Raw genomic sequence first — 21849 nt, 5'->3', positions numbered from 1 at the left:
TCCGAATGGCATTATTTGAAAAAAATAAGTAAAATAATAGCAGAAGCCTTGGGAGTAAAGGGGACTAAGAGCTCATGATTCCCTGAAAAATTGTGTGCTTCACTGCGCTTCCTAAGCAGTATTAACAGCAATAGCTGGGAATGCCCAACATTAATGAATAAAATATTCTGTGTCCACTGAAACCCATCAGTTTTGCAGAGCAAACAAACTCCTAAAATTCATTTCAAAAAAGTCCCTTTTTAGAATCAATATTTAAGCACTAGACTTCTTTTTTTTTCAGTCCACCATCACAAAAAAAAAAAGTGACACCTGCTGAGCCATTTATCCTTCAAGCCTGTGCCACTTCATCCACTCGGATGGAGAGCAAAAGCCCCAGCAACATCAAACGCTGCTGGAGCAGCCTCTTAAAGATGATAAACCTCCAGAGCAGACTTCTTCACAACAAACCCCAGCGCATTCAACAGCACCATTTCCAGAGATCAAAGAAGAGAACCCAGGAGTGATTGATCCAAGGCGTTTGTTTTAGAGACTAAAAAGAGAAGAAAAGACCAAGTGATTTGTTGTGGCGTTTAAAGGAAGCTTCTCAGCTTGAGGACAAGACTTACGGCAGCCAATCCTCCCCGACACCCAACACAAAGCTCCCCTCTGAGCTTAAAACCATTCAGGCAATTTTCCGGGGCACGGAGCCCCCTGGAAAAAAAAATGCCTCTCTGCAAGGAAATGCAGGAGCAGCCCCCAGCCGGAGCACACCACGCCGTGGATATTCAGTGAATATTTCAGCAGGCACCTAATGCAGAAGCAGCCCTCCCTTCTCTCCGTGGTCACTCGGGGCCATCCCATGCCGTATCCTCAGCAGCCATCCCCAGGCTCCTCGGCAGCGATGCTCGCAGCTCGGCGCGCTGCCTGCTCTCTGCTCTGAATTATTTAACGAGGAGAACTAGGTAGGCTGCAATTCTCCAGCAGCAATAAGCAGGAAGATTTATTTGTGAGCATATTTCAGCGTCTGGTGCCTTGTCCTAGCAACCGAAGCCAGCTGCTCACCTCTGGATGCCATCACAGAGAGTACAGAGGGTCAGGGATGGGTCGGTTTTACTCGGATCATTTGGTTCAGGTAGCATCTTAGCCTGAAATTCGTGTATGAGAGAGCAGGGTGAATCCAGTGTGATTAATCTTCTGTTTCTCCTCTCTGTCTCCATCCAGATTTCTTGGGGACAGCCACCAGCCCCGCTGGCATGGTGGGGTTTGCATGACTTGTGCAAACGGCCACAGGAGACCACAGGAGGTGGCTCAGCCCTCGCCAGGAGCTGGATTCCAGCCTCCAGACACCAGCATGCTTATCTTGTCCCATTTTCCCAAGTCCAGGGATAGCACTTCGGTGCTTTAAACAGCAGGCTGGGTGTGTGACGCCCATGAAACCTGAGCTGTGCCCATCTGCTGCCCCTTCTGCAAGGGATTTCTTGATAAATGGAAAGGACCAGAGCCTGAAACGGGTACAAATGGGCTTCTGCAGCTCTGCTGGGATGGATGGGGCTGTGCTGAGCGTTCTGTACTCAGGATCTGGCTGAAAAACGTTTCCGTATGTAGGATCTCCAGACTGTAATCACACCTTGCAGTAACTCACAAAGCCACGGCTGGATGCGCAGATCCTCCAACGAGCCCTTTCTGAAGAAGGCCTCATGGAAAGACAGAGAAACCCAGGACTCTGATTTCACCAAGGTTTTGTACTTCAGGCTTTCAGCATGAGTTTGAGTGTTAGGTTAGCAGCCAGCCTCGGCTCCTGGGCTTTTGGGTGAGTCTGGGTGCGCACACGGACCCGTGGGACCTGCTGGCCAAGGCACCCAGCATGCCCACGCACTGTGTCACATCTGCTTGCAGGACACATACTTGAGGAGGTGCTTGCATCCCAAATACACCCATGTACGAGGAGAAACCCTTCCAGAGAGCTAAAGGAAAAGAGTTCAGACCTCATCCATCCGAGGATCCCAGCAGCACCTTCTCCTTACTGAGAGCATTTGGCGAGCAGCGTGCTGACGGCCGTGGGGCGCTCACTTCTCAGCCCCTGGGGTGACGCAGGACGTAATGCTTTCATCAGCACAGCGCCCGTGGGGCCGTCCAAAGAAACCATGTGGTTCTGCAAGATGTTTGCATGCAACCGAGAACGCGTCCGTCATCGGCTTCGGGGGGGTGAGAGATTTATGGCTGCAGCAAGAGGTGGGTGTGAGCTGACCGGGGGGACCCAGAGCTCCTTCCCCAGCTCTGCTCTCATGCTGGGCACTTCCCCAAGCTTTGGTTCCCCTCTGTGAGATGGGAACAAGCTCGGGGAATGGTTTTGGTCAAGCGCTATGAGACAGACAAAAAGCATGCTCTTAATGTCCGATTCTCTAAAGCAGGATGGAATCAATTCTCCCCGCAGAACAAGACACATCGGAGCATACCAAAAGCTGCTGAATTTAATTAAAATCATGCTATTGTGTTACATTACTCATCTCTGGAAAGAAGCACCTCGTGCTGTGCCAAATTTTAGACACGTCTTCTGAAAAATTATGATTTGCTTTTATTTGTGGTCTGGAACTCGCAGAAATTCTCACAAGATTAATTCTGATAGAAATTCAGCGGGGAAGCAGCAAGCTACATAATCAGATAACACAAAGATGATGATTTTGCAGGAGAGTACTTACAGCATTCAGCACAGCGCACTGCACTGTGCCCAAGGGTTAGCTGCATGCCCTGATTTATCTTTAGCTCGAATCTGAACCAAATATTTCTGGAGACTATGAGACAAGAAAATAACAGCTCGTATAATTTTATGTTTCAACACATTATCGCGTTTTTAAAAAAAAAATTCTCATGCAGCAATGCTTCGCTCTGGAAAGTGGCACGATTTCCTCTTCACTTCAGCTCCGCTTTGACAATAACAGATGGGTAAAATCAAAAGGGGAATCCAGAAACATCGTTCCCAAAGAGAAGTACCCTCTGGGGTAACAATCCCTAGGAAGGGATGTGGTCCAGCTCTCTGACTCAGAAAAAAGCTTGATTTAAAAACATTGTGGCTGAAAATCAACGGCCAGCGTGGTAAGCACGGGCAGTGCCAGCTTCCCATGTCCCAGTGCTGGGGGAGGGCAGCAGCCCATCCCCAGGGCATGTTCCCCCTGGTCTCCTTGGGAGCATGAGGACAAATCATACCCCACAATAGTTAGTTACACCCCGCAAAGCTCCTCGATTGCCTGAATTTGCAAATCTCTCTGAGCCTTGCTCTTAACATGCGGCAAAGCGGCCTGAGGAAATCTTTCAGTACTCCGAGCAGCTGTTTCCCTGCTGTACCTGAGCAGCTGCAGCCCTCTGAAGCGCTCGCCAATAATGACAAATCTCTCCCCAAATTCATACTCCTGCCTGCTCCCAGGTGTGTGCCAGCACAGCCACCCAGACAGGGCCCTGCTGTGTAACACCAGCCAGACCCAAACAGGCCCCTGGCCTCAACAGCACTGCCTGTGCTCCATCAGGAACCAAAGATGTGCGTTCCCCTCGCCAGAGGGGTGCAAAGCGATGTGGCTTGGCCCCGAGAGGAGGCAGGACCCGATCCTGAACCTTCACATCCCCAGCACTGGAAGCTGCCCACCTCCCCGCCCCTGTGTTGGATCTGTTGAGCCTGAAACCCCTCTGCAGGCCTAGGGAAAGTACCGAATTTCAGCACAGCCTTCCCCACACCAGCCCATGTGCTGACACCAAGCAGAGGAGAAGGCTGTGGGTGCTCTGCCATCGCACCCAGAGGTGGGAGGCGAGGCAGGGAGGGACCCCGAGGGAAGCTCAGCACCTTCGAGGCAACGAGCCGTGACAAGGCTGGTGAACCTAAAGAGCCAGCAAGCCCCAGATCTCATCACTAAGCTGAGCTGTTCACTTCAGGGCTGTACCTGCATTACGCAAGGCTGCTGGTGGGGAGGGGGCGAGAAATTGCCTTTGCTCCCATTAGCGGATTCTTACGGGGTGACCTCCCCGGCCTACAAAGCGGCCTTGCATGAAAACATGTCAGGGAGATTTTTCAGCCTCTCTTAGGAGTGAGCCTGCGAGGATGCACGCTTGCCAAAATAAATGTGCTGAAAATGTCTTAGCTGGGAGAGAACTGCTCTCAGCCAAGGGTCCTGCTTGTGGACAAATGGGGCTCCTAGTGAAGGTCTGTCTGCATCACAGGAAGCCATCTCCACTTGACCCCACAATTGCAAGGTCTGTGGCTAAATCTCCGCAGTTTCGGGCTGCTCAGGATTGATGTTCAGCAAGGCAGATGTCTGCAAGGAGCCCTGGGACAGGTATGGATGGTTTCTATCAGCTCGGGTAACGCAGGCGTGTATTTTTATGCTGTGTCCCAGTCCCGGACTCCCCAGAGCACAAGAACACGCTGCACAGCAACAGCATGCAATTTTCAGGACACGGATTCCTTACACAGCCTTCTAAATCCATTTTATAGCAACACTTAAAGTGAGTACAATGGATACACAACAGCAGTAAAAAATATAATGGGCAGAGCGCAATCACAGGGAGCGCGCTGGCGATGAATACAACAGCCCTTGTAAAAGCAGCCGTACGGGAGGAGAGGTCTGGAGCTACCTTCCCACCAGCGTCTGCCTGAAGACACTCCAGGACTTAATTGTTAGCGACTTTAATTGCTTGCCTTTTTCACACACGGCTGGATCTGCCTCCTGCATTGAGCTGCCATCACTGGGGAGGGGGGCCCACAGCCCGAATACAGCATCCATCGTGCTGGAGAGTCTGCAAATCCCCCCAATATTTCCACTACTCCCCTCCTCTCCCCCAGGACAGCCAGGGGAATGTCTCCTTGACCAGCTATGCCTGGGCTTGTGCCTTCCCACCCCAGCTCCCAGACCTGATCTCTGCTGACCTCATGGGAAGCGTCTTCGTTACCTTAGGGAGACCTTTGCACCGTGGAAATGAAGATGTTAAGAGCAACGGGGCTGGACTTAGAGCATGGTTAGCACCTCCCAACAGCCCCTGCATCACCCCCAGGATGATTTAATTGATAAATTCCCTTCTGCTCGGGCAGGGAAGGCATTGTCGTGCTGACAGCAGCATTACAATCCCATGAAAGCACAGGCAGGATGCTCATGGCTCTCCCTTCCCAGCCCACACACACACCCTGATATTATTGGCAAGCCATTAAGCACAGGAACTCTGGGGATGATAAGGCTGCAGACCTCATTTTAGGCACGGCAGTCTGTTTTAATAGTTTACCTGGGCGAAACCGAGCAGTGCTGAGCCTCACAAAGCAGGGTCATTGGGAAATCTTTGGGTTAAATCCCTGCTGACACCAGGGTGCTGGGACCTGCTCCTGCAGCCTCTCATCGCACCACACCAAGCTGGCTCAACACCAACAGCCTGGGATTTCAGGGGGTGCTACACGCAGGGAGGTTACTAGCCAAGAGACATGGCATTTTGGCTTCTACCTATTTATTTGTTCAAATACAAATAATATTTTTTTTGGCAGGCTGGCCTCGCTGTGTTTGTCTTGCCTTTGCAAGCAAAGCCTTGCAAATAAACAAGCAAACAGAAAAATCCCTACAATTTATTTTACAAACGTGCTACCAGGTGGCTGCAGCACTCCACTCTCCTGGGGGGGGGGCCCACACAGCCATCCTCCTCCTCCTCCTCTTCATCCCCCTGCACAGCTAAAGCATTGCCACTGTGCCCGCTGGAGACCCCGTCTGCTTCACAAATGCTGCTTTACCCCTCCTCCCCATTTGCAAATGTTTTAAAATCTATTTTATTAACCGCCGTGCCTTCTGAAGAAAGTCACTTAGAGGCTCGCTTCATATCTAAAGGATTTACTTAGATTAAGGACCTCGGTAAAAGGCCTTTGAGCACACGAACCCCTTCCCGTTCTCAGATGGCTTCCCTGCGCACGCATTAAAAATGCATGCAGGCAGCATGAGCCAATATTCCTTAACCTCCTGCTTTGCTTGCAAAACTCCGCTTCCAGGAAAAACAAGCATCTCGGGGAGATGAAAACACCCGGCCCCCCTCCCACAGCTCGCACTCAGCCCCAGGAGCTCGCCAGCACCAGGTGCAGGCAGCCGGGGCCAGGAGTACCATGGGCAAGGGGGAGCGACCAGGGCTGTGCTGGGAAAGGCTTTGAGAAACCAAGCTGCCAGGAGAAAACCCTGGTTTATTTACAGGGATCTGCAGCAAGAAGTCCTGCTGTCCTCCTGAGAGCTGAGAGTTTGCTTGAGAAAGCTCAAAGGGGAGCTTTTTGGGAAAAAAAAATAAAAATCTCAGGGATTTGCCCAGAGCCATGTCCAGCACCTGGGAGCAGCGCCAGGATCTGCACACAACGGTGTGCATCCCCCTTCCTTCAGCACGCTTCTTCCTCCACAAAACCGCCTTTCCTCTCTCTGATGGCCTCAAAGCCAGAAAACGTGCCCTTTTCAAGGAGACACCAACAAGGCTCTCATCACTGAGGGGCTTCTTACGCATCCAAAAATGATGCAGGTGTGCAGCAGCCAGCAGCGGCCCTTGGGACTACACGCTGCCTGAATTAGTGGGAACCCAGAGCATCCGCACTGTTTGCACCAACAGCCTCGTGCAAGGGCCTCCCACATCTCTATTTCAGCATCCAGAAGCCTACCAAGAGTTCATCGGTGATGCCACGTGCCAAAAGGTGCCACTGCTCTGCAGGGGACTTCTGAAACCTGGAGCTGAGAGCAGAGCAGAGCAGAGCAGAGCAGGGCAGCAGGAGATGTGCTGCGCGGGCTGCAGCCACCCTGGATTATGTCCAGCCCTCGCAGAGCACTGCAAACAGCACAGCGCACTCATGCTCGGTTTTTTGCCATGTTCTGCTGCTTGTAGCTTGTTCCTCGGAAGAAACACTCTGTCATCTCCACAGAGCTATCCTGATAGCTATCTGATTTACTCTGTGAAACAGGCTTTCTCTGGCAAGGCTCATGAATCCACAAATTATTAGCCAGAAAGACTTACATTTTCTTCACTGAACAGCATAGAAGATTGATTTTTATTTTTCTACCCTGCATGCCACAGAACTTACTTAAGGACACATAATAGGCTGGTGGACTTATTTTGTTCTTAATTTGCCTCATCCTGAAGCCCTAGACCTAAAATACAGACCCGCATCCATACTGTGAATTGCACAGTATTTAGCGTGGTTTTTTGAGCACTGTGCCTAAGCCAACGAGATTTTTCCTCTTTATTCTAATGGCAGCATCTCCCCGGAGGGAAAGCAAGGGACCCCAGCAAGCAGTCCCCTTGGGGAGCTGGGGCTGCTGATTAATTTACAGCAGATTCCCCCAGATTGACCGAATTCCCCCAGATTGACCGAACTCATCTGAGATCAGCTTCTCACCTCGGCTCAGGTGACGGTGCAGCAAGAAATCATCTAGCTGGGAAAAAGAAAAAAAAAACTGGCAGCAATGGGCAAAACGAGGGCTCTGGCACTGTGGGGGACGGCGGTGATGGGAAGAGACAGCCCCGTGGGGGGATTTTCAGGCTGAAGGGAGGGAGAGCATTTTCTGTGCTTACAATGGGGAGGAGGAGCAGGGTTAATACGCAGGGAAAACAGAGCTACACACAAAGCCCCGCTAAGCTCTCTGCTATTCTTGTGTAATTACGGTGCCAAAAGGCTTCCAAGATAAGGGATTTTAGTGGGGACTGTAAATGCTGGTTGTAAAATGAACGAGAAAAAAAATCAGCACGTCCACAAGACGCCTGCATCCCGAGCAGCAAACCAACCTTCCCCAGGACTCTGGGCTATCCTTGATAATAAATAGCCCCTAACTTAGAGCACGCCTTTATCCCTCCCTGTGCTTTCCTTCGCTCCCCGAATCTCCCCCCGCTCCGGGTGGGATCTGTCAGGTTTGGATTTAACAGATGGGAAGACTCAGAGTTTGTTTTACACGTGAAAAGCTGTTCCCCTCCAGCAATATCAGTGCAGTCAAGGCAGGAAAAATAAAGCGTGATGTTAAGAAAATAAAGTTCAGGCCGTAAAAATCGTGGTGTGGGGTGGCTGGTATGGGTGGCGGGGCTAGGAGTAAAAGGGGGGGGGGGCTTCATCCAGTCCTAAACCCCACAGCTGGCCCCACAGTTTGGGGCTGGCCCCAGGACGCAGCCACAGCCCAGTGTGATGCTACACCCTGATCAGAACAGCAGCAAGACAAGATCCAAGGAAAAAAAAAAAAAGCAAGTGTTTTACAGCTTGGGGCATAGGGGACGGAGGGGAAAGGGAAAAAAAAAAACAACTACCAATTAAAAAAAGAAGGGAGGAAAGGTTCTTCAGGCTGAGAACTCTTCCCAGTTGTATCTCGGCCTAATGAGCAGACGCTGCCTGATTAATAATATAAATGCACGCAAACAAGGGAACCAATTGCAAACAAATTGGGTTGAACTGAGCAAAGCGGGTCAGAGCTCTGCTGGATGGGGCTGTTTGCTTTCCTAAAGCCCTTCTCCAGGGCTCCAGGCAGGAGCAGCCGAGGCAGCAGGCAGCTCTCGCTGAGGCCAGGCCATTTATTTGCCCCCATCAGACAGGCAGCCATCAGGTGCCTTTCTCACCCCAGGAAGAGATTTCCCAGTTGCTGGCGAATCCGGGTCACTCCTGCAGCTCCCGACATCACCAAGTCCCTGGGAGGACAGCGGGTGTGAGCCCAGGGGACAGGGACAGAGGGTGGCAAGGAAGGGGATGGGCATTTCTGACCTCCTGGGACAAGGGGAATTGCTTGGCAGCAGCAGAGGAGACCAGAGCAAAGCCTCCATCACCACAAACTCAGCCCCACCCTTTGTCCCTCCCTGGTGCATTACATTTTTGTGGCTTTTTCACTTCTTTTTTTCTTTTTAAACTATTCCTGAGCAGCTGGAAAGGTGCTTTTACATCCTCAGTGTCTGCTTAACCCTAATTTATCCCAGTCCCGTTGATGTTTCTGATGTGATTAAATGCTATGAGTATATATAGAGATACAACATTTAAAGTATCACATCGAAAGGATCTTACCTAATTCCTTTGGTTTGAGCAATACTGTGGAAGGAGAGCCTGGATACTGCCGAGATCACCTGGAAATGAGAGAAAAAAAAAAATCCTGGTGTGCTTATTGAAGACAGAGCAAGGCAGGAGGGCACCTGAGGACCCGCAGCACGGGATTTGGGGCTGAGCTTTCTGCTCCCACAGCCATCCACTGAAATGGATGTGCTCCAGTGCCCCCATCAGTGTCACAGCACATCACCGTCAGGGCTCGGAGGATACTCTCTGAGCAAACACCGCTTCTGCTTTTACCACTGAGCATAAAAGACCCTTAACCTTCAGCTATAAAGATACACATCCAGCAGCGTCACCCAGGGAAGCTCGGTCCTGCAGCTCCTGTAATACCACCAGACCTGCTCCAATGGGTTTTATGCAGCATTGAGAACCACTGGGGAAAAAAATGTCTTACTTTGTGCTTTATTTCAAAAGGTTTATAGCACCTTGTGCCTCATTCTACCACCTCTTTTCAAGGCAAACGTCCCGACGTTGAAAGGTTTTGACTACTCACACTTCCATAAAGAGGCACCAAAGAGGTCAGAGCTGAGCGCAGACCATTGCCTTCTTCTGGAGAAAGCAGACAGGACGGGTTCAGCGTGAAATATTTTCACCAGCATCACAATCAAGAGCAGTAAAGACACCAGCTTTTTCTGAAAACTCTCATTTTTGATGCACGCTCCTTTTTTAATCGCTACTCAGGGTTTTAAGTGAAGACAAAGAATGGTTTCAGGCACTTACAGATCCAAAACTACAAATTTTAGTGATATTCATCATTTCCAAGCTAGAATGAAAAACAAACCTATTATTTTTGTAATGGTTTCCTGCCCACTGGAATGAATTGAGGTGCCTGTGTCCAGGACGCACATAAAGGACTTCAGGAGAGGTCCCCGTGCCCAGGGCCCCCAGCCCCAGGCTCTCTGTTGGGCAGATGAATTCGAACACTGCAGACATTTGGAGCTGCCCCGCACCTAAACCCAAAAATGCCAACCAGAGTCAGATCACGGATCCCCATACAAATCCTTCCCTCTGTGTGCAAACCCCAAGCTCAGTTTGGGGGACGCACACATGTGGCTCCACGGGATGCCCCTGAGCCTCAGCTCCTCCGGCTGCAGCAGAACCGATGCTTCGTGCTCCAAACCTGTCTCCTCCTGTCCTGGCTTTTGGCCTCCTGTCCCCACGCTCGGACCCAAAGTCAGGGCAGCAACAAAGGAGCAGCCACAGCCTGGCATTTTGCAGCCGACTTCCACTCGGAGAACGGAGATGCTGAATTATTCAACGAGGCAAATGAGACGCTGTGAATGGCAAAACTTGGCCAAGTTTCGCCCTGGTATAAAATGTCCCCGATGGGCATCTAGCACAGAGAGGAGCCGCAGAGCAAGAGGGGATTTTCTGCTCACCTCAGAGCCTTTATCGTCCCCCGTATGATACTTCTAACAAAACAGAGCATTACCAAAACAGCCTTCCACTTATTTATTTATTTATTTAAATAAGATGCTACCCCTGACAGTTCCCTCTAATCAGAAGATATGGATAAGGGATTTTTTTAATTAGACAAAACATCATTTTTGCCACGGTTGTCATGAGCTTGTTTTGGCCTATTTCTCACCCTCGGGATCCCATCTGGCTGGCAATCAGGACACCATCCCCGCCTGCCTGCCTTTTCCAGCGATGCCCTGGAGCTGCTGATCACGGCCCATAATTACCGGGCAACCAGAAGAGGAGCCGTAAAGCTCCTCCAGCAGAAGTGTAGCCCCACAAATGTAAATGCAGCGAAGTTCCCCATTTTACTGTAGTCTAACAAAAAAGAAGCACGGGCAAAGGTTGAACTCCTCCACAAAAGGTGCTTTGGCCACGTGCTCTGTGGCCAGCATGCTGCAGGTGCCCACCAGATTCCCACCTCCGTCCTGGGGGGGCACTGAACCAGCCTGGCTCTCCTGGTCCCTCTCACAGTCCTGTCTTGGCCGTTTCTTGTTTGCTTTGGTTTTGGGAAGTGTCAAGCAAAGATATGACTTCTGGTAACATCGCCCTTCAAACAGCAAACCTAATCATTAAAGCATAACTGGGACTCAAAGAAATCAGGTCTTACTCCCCAAATTATCAACAACCTAAAAGACCGCTCTGCCCGTATTATTAAACCCCTGTGCTTCAGCATCCCACCTCTAAATCCTGCCAGACCGACTGCACCCAGGCTGGGCGAGAAGTGGCACCAAGCCCATTATTGCCCATGGGCTCAAGGCAGAGCCCGGCTGCCAGCTGGAGGGACCACAAGCCAGGGGCTGGGGGCACCGTGTGGACCCAGGGACATCCCCTCCTGAGCAGGTGAGTCTTGTCTGCCCTCTGTTATTAGGCTCGCACAGCCCAGAGATCAATTTATGACTCAGACAGATACGATGACGGTTTGACTTCCAGGGAAATCTAAGAGAAGCACGCTGTTCTCCACGCCAGGGCTTTTTGCTTTGTTGTTTCACAAAACCCCCACATCTCTGAGCATCCTGGCACATCAAAGCCCGGGACCTGTTCCGGGTGAGCCTGCCTGTGATCAGGCTCCAAATCCATGCTCACGGCCGCAGCGAAGCGACCCACTTTCTGAGAAGGATTGGGTACAAAGAAGCCTTACACCTCCAAAAACAAGAGTGAGCAGTGACTGTCCGGCACCCAGCAGGGTTTTTCCAAGGAGGAATTTATTTATTTTTCGCTAAGGAGGAGCTGGGGGCGAGGAAAGCCCCGCACAACCCCAGCTCCTGTGCCAGCCCCAGCCAGGGAAGCACAAAGCGTGCGTTTAAGAACAAGTAATCCTTTCAATTTCAACAGGATTAAACAGCATTCTTAAAAGTAAGTAAATCCTTAAGTGTTTGCTAAACTGTGTCATTTTCCCCATAAAGCAGGTTCTTATGTGCTGAGAAACGCAGTTAATACTTCCTGCCACTCCCGGCTATCGTTTTCTATTAGGCAGGGCAGGAACTGCTGCGCTATACAGCCAAGCAGCGGTTGGCACAAGGAGTCCCTGATCTCATCCGAGGCTTAGTTGCTCCTGCAGTTCTAGGACATATTAACGCAGCTAATACAGACATGACACTAAGTGGAATTACAGTTCGCCAGTTATTTATACCTCCCCTTTCCTTTAAGGCAGGCTGGAAACGCAGAAGCTTTGTTTCCCGAGGCAGACAGCACGCCCCCAGACTTCTTATCAGCTCCCCGATAATTTATGCCAATTACTTCAGACGTTCAGACCTTCGGGTATCCCCACTGCTCGAACCTATGAAGCCAGTCTTGAGGCTGCAGCATCCTCAAAGTGCTACAGGAGCACACCAGGAGCCTTGAGCAACAATTCCCAAATGTACAGCTCCCTTGGACCATGCTGGAGAGGGCTCCAGTGACCAAGTCCATGGCACAGCCCAGTGCCGTGCCCCATCCCGCAGCCCAGGGGAAAACCCCGTGCCCAGTACCGGCAGGGGGAGGTTTTGCAGAGTCATTTCTACACTCTGCTTGGGAAAAACACACTTGTATGGGCGCGTTTGTCTTCTGGGAGGAGGCGGGCTGTAGGCTTAAATAAGGTCTCATGCAGGTTATTATTATTATTACTACTTTATCCAGTTCTCAGCGGAACTTCCTCCAAGAAAGCCGCGCTCAGTGTGCACATGTTGCCATAAAAGCTAGGTCTAAGGTGACAACAAGATGCCAGGAACAGAGCTCTGGGGGTACAAAGTGCAGGCAGAGGTAGCCGTAACCCACAGACTGGTTCCAGCAGCTGACCTGCACTGGGTTGGGAAATCCCTGGTGGTTTCCCCGGGCAGGGTGAGGGACGCTCTCTGCATTCCTGGCATTCCAGCTCTCGGGTTTGCTGCCATGAGCCAAACCAAACAATCCAGCTGATCATTCACCAACCTCGTGCCCCACGGTACAAGAGCGTGGCTGTGGATCAGCCCGAGCAGGAAGGCAGCGGGAGAGCCAGGGACACGGCTTCAGAGCCTGAGCACCAGAGGCCTCACGGAGAGCCTCATGTTCAAAAGGCACCGAGTTCTGCGCTTCCAGAAACAAAAGCAGGTCTCAAGCCAGGTTCCTCGAATTCACCGGTCACTTTGCACGGATCCTGGCTGAGCAAAGAAGTGGGATTTGTGCAAACAAACAAACAAACCAAACCAGCAAAAGCCCCACACCGTAAGAAAACCATTAATATTCATCTTCCTTAGAGCCAATGCTTTCTTTTAGGAATTACGGATTTAAAAATAAACTAAAGCAAAACAAAAAATAAATTAATATGCTTACTGCTCTTCTATTTCCTCCAGCATTGTTTATTTCTAGCGGTATCTCTGCACATCGAGAAAACTAAAATAAACTCTTGTTATTTGCAAAAACAACCCGAGGCAGCTGGGCTGGAATACACTTTGCATACGAGGAACTCCCTAACCCTGCAGTTAGGAGCAAGCTGCAGGGGCTGGAGCCAGGCTCGTGGCTTGTGCAGACCCTAGTGAGGCCGTCGTGCGTTCCCAGAACAAGAGGATTTGCTTTGGATGAAGGCAGGAGCTCAGCACAGCGGCGATAAGCCTGGGCAGAAACCTTGATGTTGCTACCTCTGTGCACATGCTTCTTGGGGGGAAGGTTTCAGAGCCCGAAATCACATGGAATGATTTGACACCTAAACTCAGGAAGGGCAAATAAAATAGAACAAAACATAAATAAAAATAATAAAATAAACTAAAAATCCTCAGACCAAATCCCCTGCCTCAGTGTGGCTGGGAAGCAGACCCCAAGCTTGGATACCAGCTGGCTCAATTAGTCCTGAGCTGGGTAACGGCATCCAACAGCAACACCAGCATCGTGAAGAGGTGCAGGGACAAGGCTGCCAAACCAAAGCAGCTGTGAGATTGCTGCGAGGCGCCAGCAGGACGTGCCCCAGACAGCTCAGTTCGTGGTGCTGGTGGCAGTGGTCCCTGCACACCTTTGCCCACCCACTTGCCGGGGAGCATCGCTGCACCCCCTGCACCCAGCACCCACCCCAGCACCTCGCACCCAGCTCCACACGCACACGGGGGCTCACAGCCAAGGCAGGATATTTGCAAACCAAAGTGTCCCCAGCAGTTTTTCCCATCACTGCCTTTTTGCATGCGCCTCTCCCATGACTAACACCTCGGGGAACCCAGCCCCGCGTCCTGCAGCACTCTGTCAGCCCCAGAGCATGTGAGCCAGCCCCAAATGCGCAGCTAAAACACAACCTGCTTGCTCCGGATCCATTATTTACGCTCTGCATGCTACTGCACAGTACCTATAAGGCCCGACAAGCACAGCAAACATTAAACCTACAGCTGGTGTCTGCTGCCCCTTGAGCATCCCACAGATGTCGCAGGGAATTCCTTGCACTAACATCTCCGGGTGCAGCCCTGTCCTGCACTGAGAGCACTGCTAAGACAGGATAGGACCTCCAGGTTTGCAGCTCCCCTGACCTCTTAAAGCTGTGCATGAAGCATTAAGGGCTGTTTTCAAGTGGTAAATGCAATCCTAAAGCCCAGATGCTGATTAGGAGGAGAGCTCACCAGGGATGCTAACGCCACCAGCCTCACGGCAAGCTGGACTCCTAGCTGGGCACCCAGTCTGCACGCTGGGAGCAGGATCTGCAGGCACAAGCTAGATTTTGCTTCCAAAATTCACCAACGATGGCCAGACCTTCCTTTTCTAAAGGGAATCTTGATCTCGAGAGTAGCAAAGGGTTAAAACAATCTGAAGTGAGCATCTGACACAGATTGTCCCCGAGACCTCTTAGCCACAGCTCAGAGCGCCCGTGTCAGGCTGCGTTATGGTCACAGGGACAAGCGATTACACCTCTCAGGATAATGAGGTTAAGCCCCCTAACAGCAGTGCCTCGTCAGAGATGCGCTTTCCAGATGAAAGCACCTTTACCCAAACCAACAACTCCTCCAAGGAAGCAGGAGGAGGGTGCACCAAAGGTCTGCGTTATTTCCTTGCAGAGCGGCAGGGGAGGGACTCCATCAGAAAAGGGCACCTGTGTAGGTGTAATTAAAAATAAAGGGCTTGAGTGTGTACAGGGCTTTTACAGCCCTCACTCGAGAGGTCCAGGAGGCCATCCCGAGGCGATCAGCATCGCCCCGCTGGGTATGCGGGCAGGGAGTATGGATTTGCTCGGCTGGTCCTTTGAAAAAAGGGTTATTAAAGCCAGCATCATGCCGCATTAAGCCCATGATTTGCCCACGTTAAGTGTTGGGGATGCAAATACGCTTTCATCAAAGTCACTGGCAAAGTCTCTGCTGATTTGCAGTGGGAACAGGTCTTGTATCATTCCAACATGCCTCGTTCGAGGAATTTGGGGGCAGCATCTGTTCTTGTGCAGCCTTACAACAGTGGGCAGGCATTGCAAAAACCGATATCTCCTGACAAAGAGGAGAAAAGAGGAACTCAGGTGGATTTATAGCTAATGGTAGAAAAGCTCTGCACTGTACCATGCTGTCAGAAGCTTCCCCGACACATACAGCCCCTTTCCCATATTTATGGCACTGACCTGTCTTTCCCTATCACACGGTGTTGGAGGGAATGTTTTCATTCACCATTTAGTCCCTGGTCCCTAAGGCCATAAGGAGGCACCTGTGCTCCTCGGTTCCTTTTGTAATAGGGATGTCCCCATCCCACAGCCAACCCTCAGAGCCAGGACCAACACAGAGCAGGTCCCTCACCTCCCGGGACACAGAAACGAGGCAAAGGCAGGAGAGGGCAAGAGCAAGGCAGCTGGACACGCAGAAGTACCAAGAGCTGCAGCTGGATGCACCGTGCAGCTCCTCACCGCCCCCAGGCACAGAAATCAATGCCCCGAAACAAACCTCGAGGCTTTCTTTACACTGCCACGTGCCTCTAACACAACAGCAATAAATACTTATTCTGCTACCTAATGGCCTCTCCTCTCCGACACGGATGCTGAGTCTCTGTCTCATGCAGTTACCTCTGCCATCACTATCTGACATCCTGGCAACGACTGAAGCGGGGAGCCAGCTTTGATGGGACTTTAAAAGAGTGGGGAAAAAAAAATCCAAGCACTTGAGGAAGTGAACTAACACCACAGCCAGCAGGCACTGAGACTGTACGTGCTGCTGGAAGCACGCTGCACCTCCAGCAGGGGAATACAGGAGATTTCCTACTGGGAATGTGTCAAGAGATGACTTTGCCCATAGCAGCACGCTCCGGGAGGTCCCAGAGGGCTGTCGTGCACATCAGGTCCCCCAAAACCCGGTGGTGTGACTCAGATGCTCACAGGGGAGGCGACTTTCCAATTCCACATCCTCCTGCAAAGTCAATTTGCACAGAAGTTGCAAGCCATTGGAAATAAGCCAGCTGTTAGCACGAGAAAGGAAGGCAAACGAAAAGCTTCCATGTCCCAAAAGTTATTTGTGGGAAAAGCTTGTTAGCACCTCTAAACGCTGACTTGGGAATGAGTCACCAACGTGCCACAAGTGTGGGTGTAAGGTGGCACCAGCCATCTCACATTTCTGCATGATACGGAACAGCATTAATTAAACAGGAGCCGAAACCATCTTAGCCCTGGTGTGCAGCAGTGCGTGAAACAAGACGAGGATCAGAGGGACATGTGGGTAAACAGCAGGCTCGCAGGGCGCCCCGTCCCTCCTAGCAAACCACAAAGAACATCCTTGGCTTGTCGGAGATGGCAACTGGACAAATGCCCCAACGGGACAGACACAGGAGAGCCATCCTGGACTGGCTTTAGCAGAGGATTTGTCCTGTCTTGCTGTCCAGAAGATGTGATGTTTTACACGTGCTGATGGAGATTTTAATTTCATTCACACCCGTGCACTTCTCTCTGACCATCAGTCCGTTCAGGAGAGCTGCCTGGGCATTCCTCCCCCCTGAACACAACCCTCGTGTCCCTGGGGGGCTCCAGTGTGCCAGCAGAGCCCAGGGACCGCTGTGTCACCTCCCCTCGCTGCTGGCCCTCACTGCTCGTGTGATCCCAGCCTGTCCCAGTGCAGGCTGGCTTTGCTGGTCTGTGAAGCCCGAGCCAGCCACGTTCCGCTTTTGCAGAGCAATAACGGAATACAATTGGGCAATGGGAACCAGATGGGAAGCAAAACGAAGATTTCAGCATCCTCCTGCCAGCTGCCCAGAGATGAGGAGGATTCCCAGAAATGCCTGAGCATGGGGGAGTCTGAGACGAGGGGCTGGCTGCTTTCCCCGAGACCAAGGACGTTGCAAAATTGCCTCTAAGAAAAATAGAGAGGGTTCATCTGTATAGCCTTGTAAGAGTTACAAAAGCTGGCTAAAAACGTACATCCTTCTGAAAACAAAGCTGATGAAGCCAGGGAACAACACTTTCCTGGAAATTAGGAAGAAAAAAAAAAAAAAAAAAAGGGAACAGTAAGCAATGGTGGCTAAGCCAGGAATTGGCTGAGCTTCTAGAGCTGACACCTAGGTGAGTGCCCGGCCATGGGGTGCATCAAGGAGCCAGAAGCCGCTGGGGTGGCGGCACCGACCGGCACGTGCCAGGGCTCCACGGCTCTGTGCCTCGCCTGGCCAAGCTGGCTCCTTCCCTCAGCCCCATTTAGCAATGTAGTGGATCCGTAATTAACTAATTAACCTGGAAGGATGCCGAGCAGCTCGGGATGAAGGCAGGCAGGGTGACGGGGCGGCAGCGTGCTGTGAGATCGGCATTAGCTGACCCCAAAAGCAAGGAGGAGGAGATCAACCAGCCTTTAGCAGAAAAAGAGTTGCTGGCCAGGTTCGTTGGGGGTGGGCAGGAGGTATGACAGCTGGGAAAGGGCCAAAAATCTCCCCCCAAACCCTCACCAGCTTTACGGATCGCACTGCCCCACGATGCCCCTGCTTGCTGCCCAGCACTGCCCGCGTGCAGGTGAGCTGCCGTGGTGCCTGTACACGGGGCTGCTGTCACCCAGACCCATGCTCCAGCTCCACAAGCACAGTGTGAGCACAGATGCAATGGCACTGATGTTCCCAGCAGCCAAAAATTCCCACTGAGGCATTCAGGCTCCGGGACATCCCCGCGGATATCAAGGAGGCTGATGTTAGGATTGCGCTCCAGGGGCACCTGTAAGGCTGTCACAGAGCAGTAACAGGGTGCCAAATAAAAAGCTCTGCAACGAGTAAGTAGCTGCGTCTCCTCCCTGCTTCCCTTTGAAGTGACAAGCAGGTAGCAAGTTTGTGATGGAATCGGCTCAAGCGTGGGAGGACGTGAAACATGCAGGAAGATGCGGGCTCCAACAGCCCTGACCTCAACCTGTACAAACCAGTAGAGTTTCTGTGACAAGCGCTGGGCACTTTGCCCTTTGTGCTTAAAGAAAAAAAAAATAAAAGCCCTGAATGCTAATTAGCTTAAAATGCTGGTAAATGCATTTACAATGGCTAATTGGGCCATGCAGAGCTCAGCTCCATCACCTCCTGTTGGCACGCAGGAGCAAGCCACCACGGAGGTGCACAAAGTTGTGCGAGCACGTGGAGGAAACACCAGCGGCAACATTTCCCTGCAAGACAGGCAGGAATGCGTCCCCACAGGCTTTGGAGATTCTAGGAAAGCCTCTCGGTGTTGCCCCCAGGGCTCGGAGCCTTGCAAAGCACTGACAAATATCAGAAGTCACAGGGTGGCCAAGCCATCGTGCTACAAAAAGCAGCTCCAGGCAGAGGCGCTCATCTGGCACCATAGGAAAGCCCACAACAGGCTGAACTTGGGGTAGAAATGAGCCGTGCTTGTTAAACATTTGGATTTGGGCGGTTTTGGTTAAGTTTCCCCCCCAGCTTGCGAGGCTCCCGCTCTGCAATCTCGCCCCTCCTTGTGCTCAAGGACTTTCCTGGACTCGGTAACTCGTGATGCCCAAAGGATGTTCCCCATCCCCCAGCACTGATTGGATTTGTCGGAACAGATGGAAAGAACATCGAGTCGGATGCAGGACAGGGATATCCCAACCCGCTTCCGAGAAACTGGCTTTAGCCTGCATTAGCTTTAATCCTTCTTGATCAAGGCCTTGGATGTAAGCAGAAAATATTACAGATTTTCACATACCTTTAACTTCCCGTGTCCACTCTGCACTGGAATAGATTTGGGCAGTCAGAGAAAAGCATATGGAGCACAAAAGAGGCTTATGAACATATGCAGGGAGAAATCAGAAGCATCCATATGAAACCAATTCACTCGCACAATGGCAATTTACCTACTGAAGAGAGAGGGCTTGAAATTCTCCTCGGCTTATTTCCTTCATCTTTATTCCAGCTGCTAAAGAAAAAAGTGCAGCAGTATTTAAGAGGAACACTAGCGACGGCGCCAAAAAGCCAATTATTTGGATTTTGCAGATCCCCCTGACTTCAGGCACGGCCGTGGCACGCAGACGGGTGGTTCTCCAACCACACTGAACCCCCCAGCACCAGAGCAGTAACCCAGGCAGGAGATGCCAGCACCAGGAGCTGGATACGTGCACGCAGGCACAGGGACAGCTTTGTCCCCTGCTGCCACACCGAGCTTTTGTGGCTCAGAGTCCAAGCACAGCCCGAGGAATCCCTGGCACCAAACAAACATACGGGGTCAGCTCTGAGCTTTAGCCAGGCTAACAGACACCGGTTAGTGCAAGTCCTCCAAAAGCAGTGGAGGCTTTTCCATTTTGATTTCTCTGGCTTTGAGCCCACAACGTCTTGCAGCAGCACCTCATCTGTGAGCTGGGTGCTGCACCTTGAGCAGAGCACAGCTCCCACCTCTGCCCCTGCAGCTCTGGCTTAGCAAAGCCCCTCCCGAAGCTCTGCTGCTGCAGCTTCACCATCACAAGCCGCTGGGGAGAGCAGTTTAAATTTGTCTAAGCTCAAATAAATTTCTGTAATCTGAAAGTACACAAAGGATGTAGGGAGCTATAGCAGTTTTTCAAGTGCATCCTAAAAGACAGCTTTTTGGATGTGGCTGCAAACGGCTGCTGTGATTTGTTTGATGCTGTGTGCAGGCCTGCAGCTGCACCAGACCCAGGGCTTGCAACGAGAACCCCATTAGGATCAAGGCCCTTTGGGCTGCTCCTGGCTCGCCAAGCGGGTGAAACGTGTTTATTTGCACAGCATCGAGTACCAGAAGCCCAGAAGAGCAGCACGATGTGTGCTGGAGGAAACCAGCCCTCCACCTCCTGAGCCGCCCTGGTCTGCCCTGGTGGTGACATGACAGAGGGATGTGGCTCCTGCTGCCCTGCCTCCAGCATCTCAAAACCCAAAGCGACATCAAGCAGAAAAAAATTGAATATAAAAATAAAGAAATAAATAGATAAAGCAAGAGAAAGAGCGGCTGTTAGATGACAAAGCATGGGAAAGCAAGCATAGCCTTCATTTCATTAACTCCCATCTTCTCTTGGCCACCATAGAGGAGACAAGCACCTTGTAAACTTTGGGTTTTTTTCTTGTTATTACAAGCTGGCTTGCCAAGCAAAATTCCCCAAAGCCACCCAGGTCCCAGCCCTTCTCCCTCGGGATCGGCACTGATGCCTGGTAAACGGCTTCAAGCCCCCGGCTGCTGGCGATGCTCTGGCTCGCAGCCGCAGCCCCTCACATCACCGGGGCCTGCTCCGTGACCCTGAAAACTGCTCTTCCAGCTGAGAAATCACTCCGTGCTACAGAGCTGCCTGCTTCAGCCTCGGTTATGTGTAAATATAAGGCCCTGTGCTCATATGCAGCCGGCAACCTTTGGAAAGCTCACCTCGAGCACGGTGCGACAGTTCAAGCACGGGGCACAAGGAAGCAAACCTCACTTTTCACACTTATGAAATGTTAATTCGGATTATGACTATTTTTTCCCAAAAGCATTGCCTTCGTTGAGCATGGGGCATTTTATCCCCTTCCCCAGGTTTCTCTAACAAAGGAAGAAGGGATGCAGGATTCCTGGAAGATGCGCTCCCAGAGGCCAGCAGAGCACACACCTTGCTTCCCTCCTCCCATGCAGAGGACACAGGAAATTTCCCATCAGAAACAACTGCCTGACTTTTCCAGGTTACTGAGGATAATCTAAAAGCACCATGAGCACGGGTATGTCCAGTACACGACTACCTGCTTCCACAAAAAAGCTGTGACAGGGAATAAACGTGTTGATACCATTCTGTCTGTGAATGCACACCCCTGCAGAAAGGCAGGAGCCTTGGGCTGATGAAAAAGAAACCCACAAGGTAGCTTTCCAGAGACACTGATAGCCAAAACCTACAGTCCTTGCTTGTGCTGCAATGGTGGATAAATATACCCATAAAGGGCTTTGATTTGGTGGCACTGGTTAAATTTAGTCTCCGCTCCATCCAGCTGCCTCTGCAGACACCACACTTACTGCCACGTGCTCACAACGCGCTGCAAGGTGGCAGGTGAAAGAATTGCAGTGAAACACGTCCGAAATATTGGCTCCCTCAGTGGGATGTGTACAGTCACAGCTCACAAATTACGGGGCGGAAGGGAAGCTGGATGGGTTTCTACGGTCACTACTGTACAGAGGGTGAGACAGGATGATCTAAGGGTCCCTGCAGACCTAGCAAATCCATGCAGCTGTTAGAAAAAAATAATAAAAAAAATCAAAGATTAGATCTTGGCTGCCTTCGAGAAAAGAAAAGGACAGAAAGGATCAGGCGTGATGTTTTCAGGCAGTGATTTGAGGAATGTAAATAGCTTTGTCAGGGATGCTCGGGCAGAATCCCCAGCTGGATGCTCCACCACGAGCCCCGCTTGGCCCTTCTGACCATAGCAAAATGCAATGGCTTGAAAGAGCAGAAAGAGCAAATTGGCTGCAAATTGGGCAAGGGCAGAAAGAGCAAATTGGGCTCAGGGATGGGTGGGAGCAGGGCTCGGCGAGTGCT

The 21849-nt window shown here is 51.3% G+C and overlaps 1 protein-coding gene across 1 annotated transcript in view; it reads right to left on the bottom strand.

Moving 5' to 3' along the window:
- VAV2 (vav guanine nucleotide exchange factor 2) overlaps positions 1-21849 on the bottom strand; it is a 123337-nt gene that overhangs the window by 35731 nt on the left and 65757 nt on the right. Inside the window, exon 3 of the mRNA XM_082775564.1 lies at positions 9002-9060. Coding sequence (XP_082631690.1) covers positions 9002-9060 — 59 coding nt within the window. The remainder of the gene's footprint in view (positions 1-9001; positions 9061-21849) is intronic.

Source organism: Aythya marila (assembly GCF_965140915.1).
Source record: "Aythya marila genome assembly, chromosome: 19".
NCBI classification, from domain to species: Eukaryota; Metazoa; Chordata; class Aves; order Anseriformes; family Anatidae; genus Aythya; species Aythya marila.
Note: the sequence above shows the minus strand (reverse complement) of the source record. Positions and strands in the feature narration are given on the sequence as shown.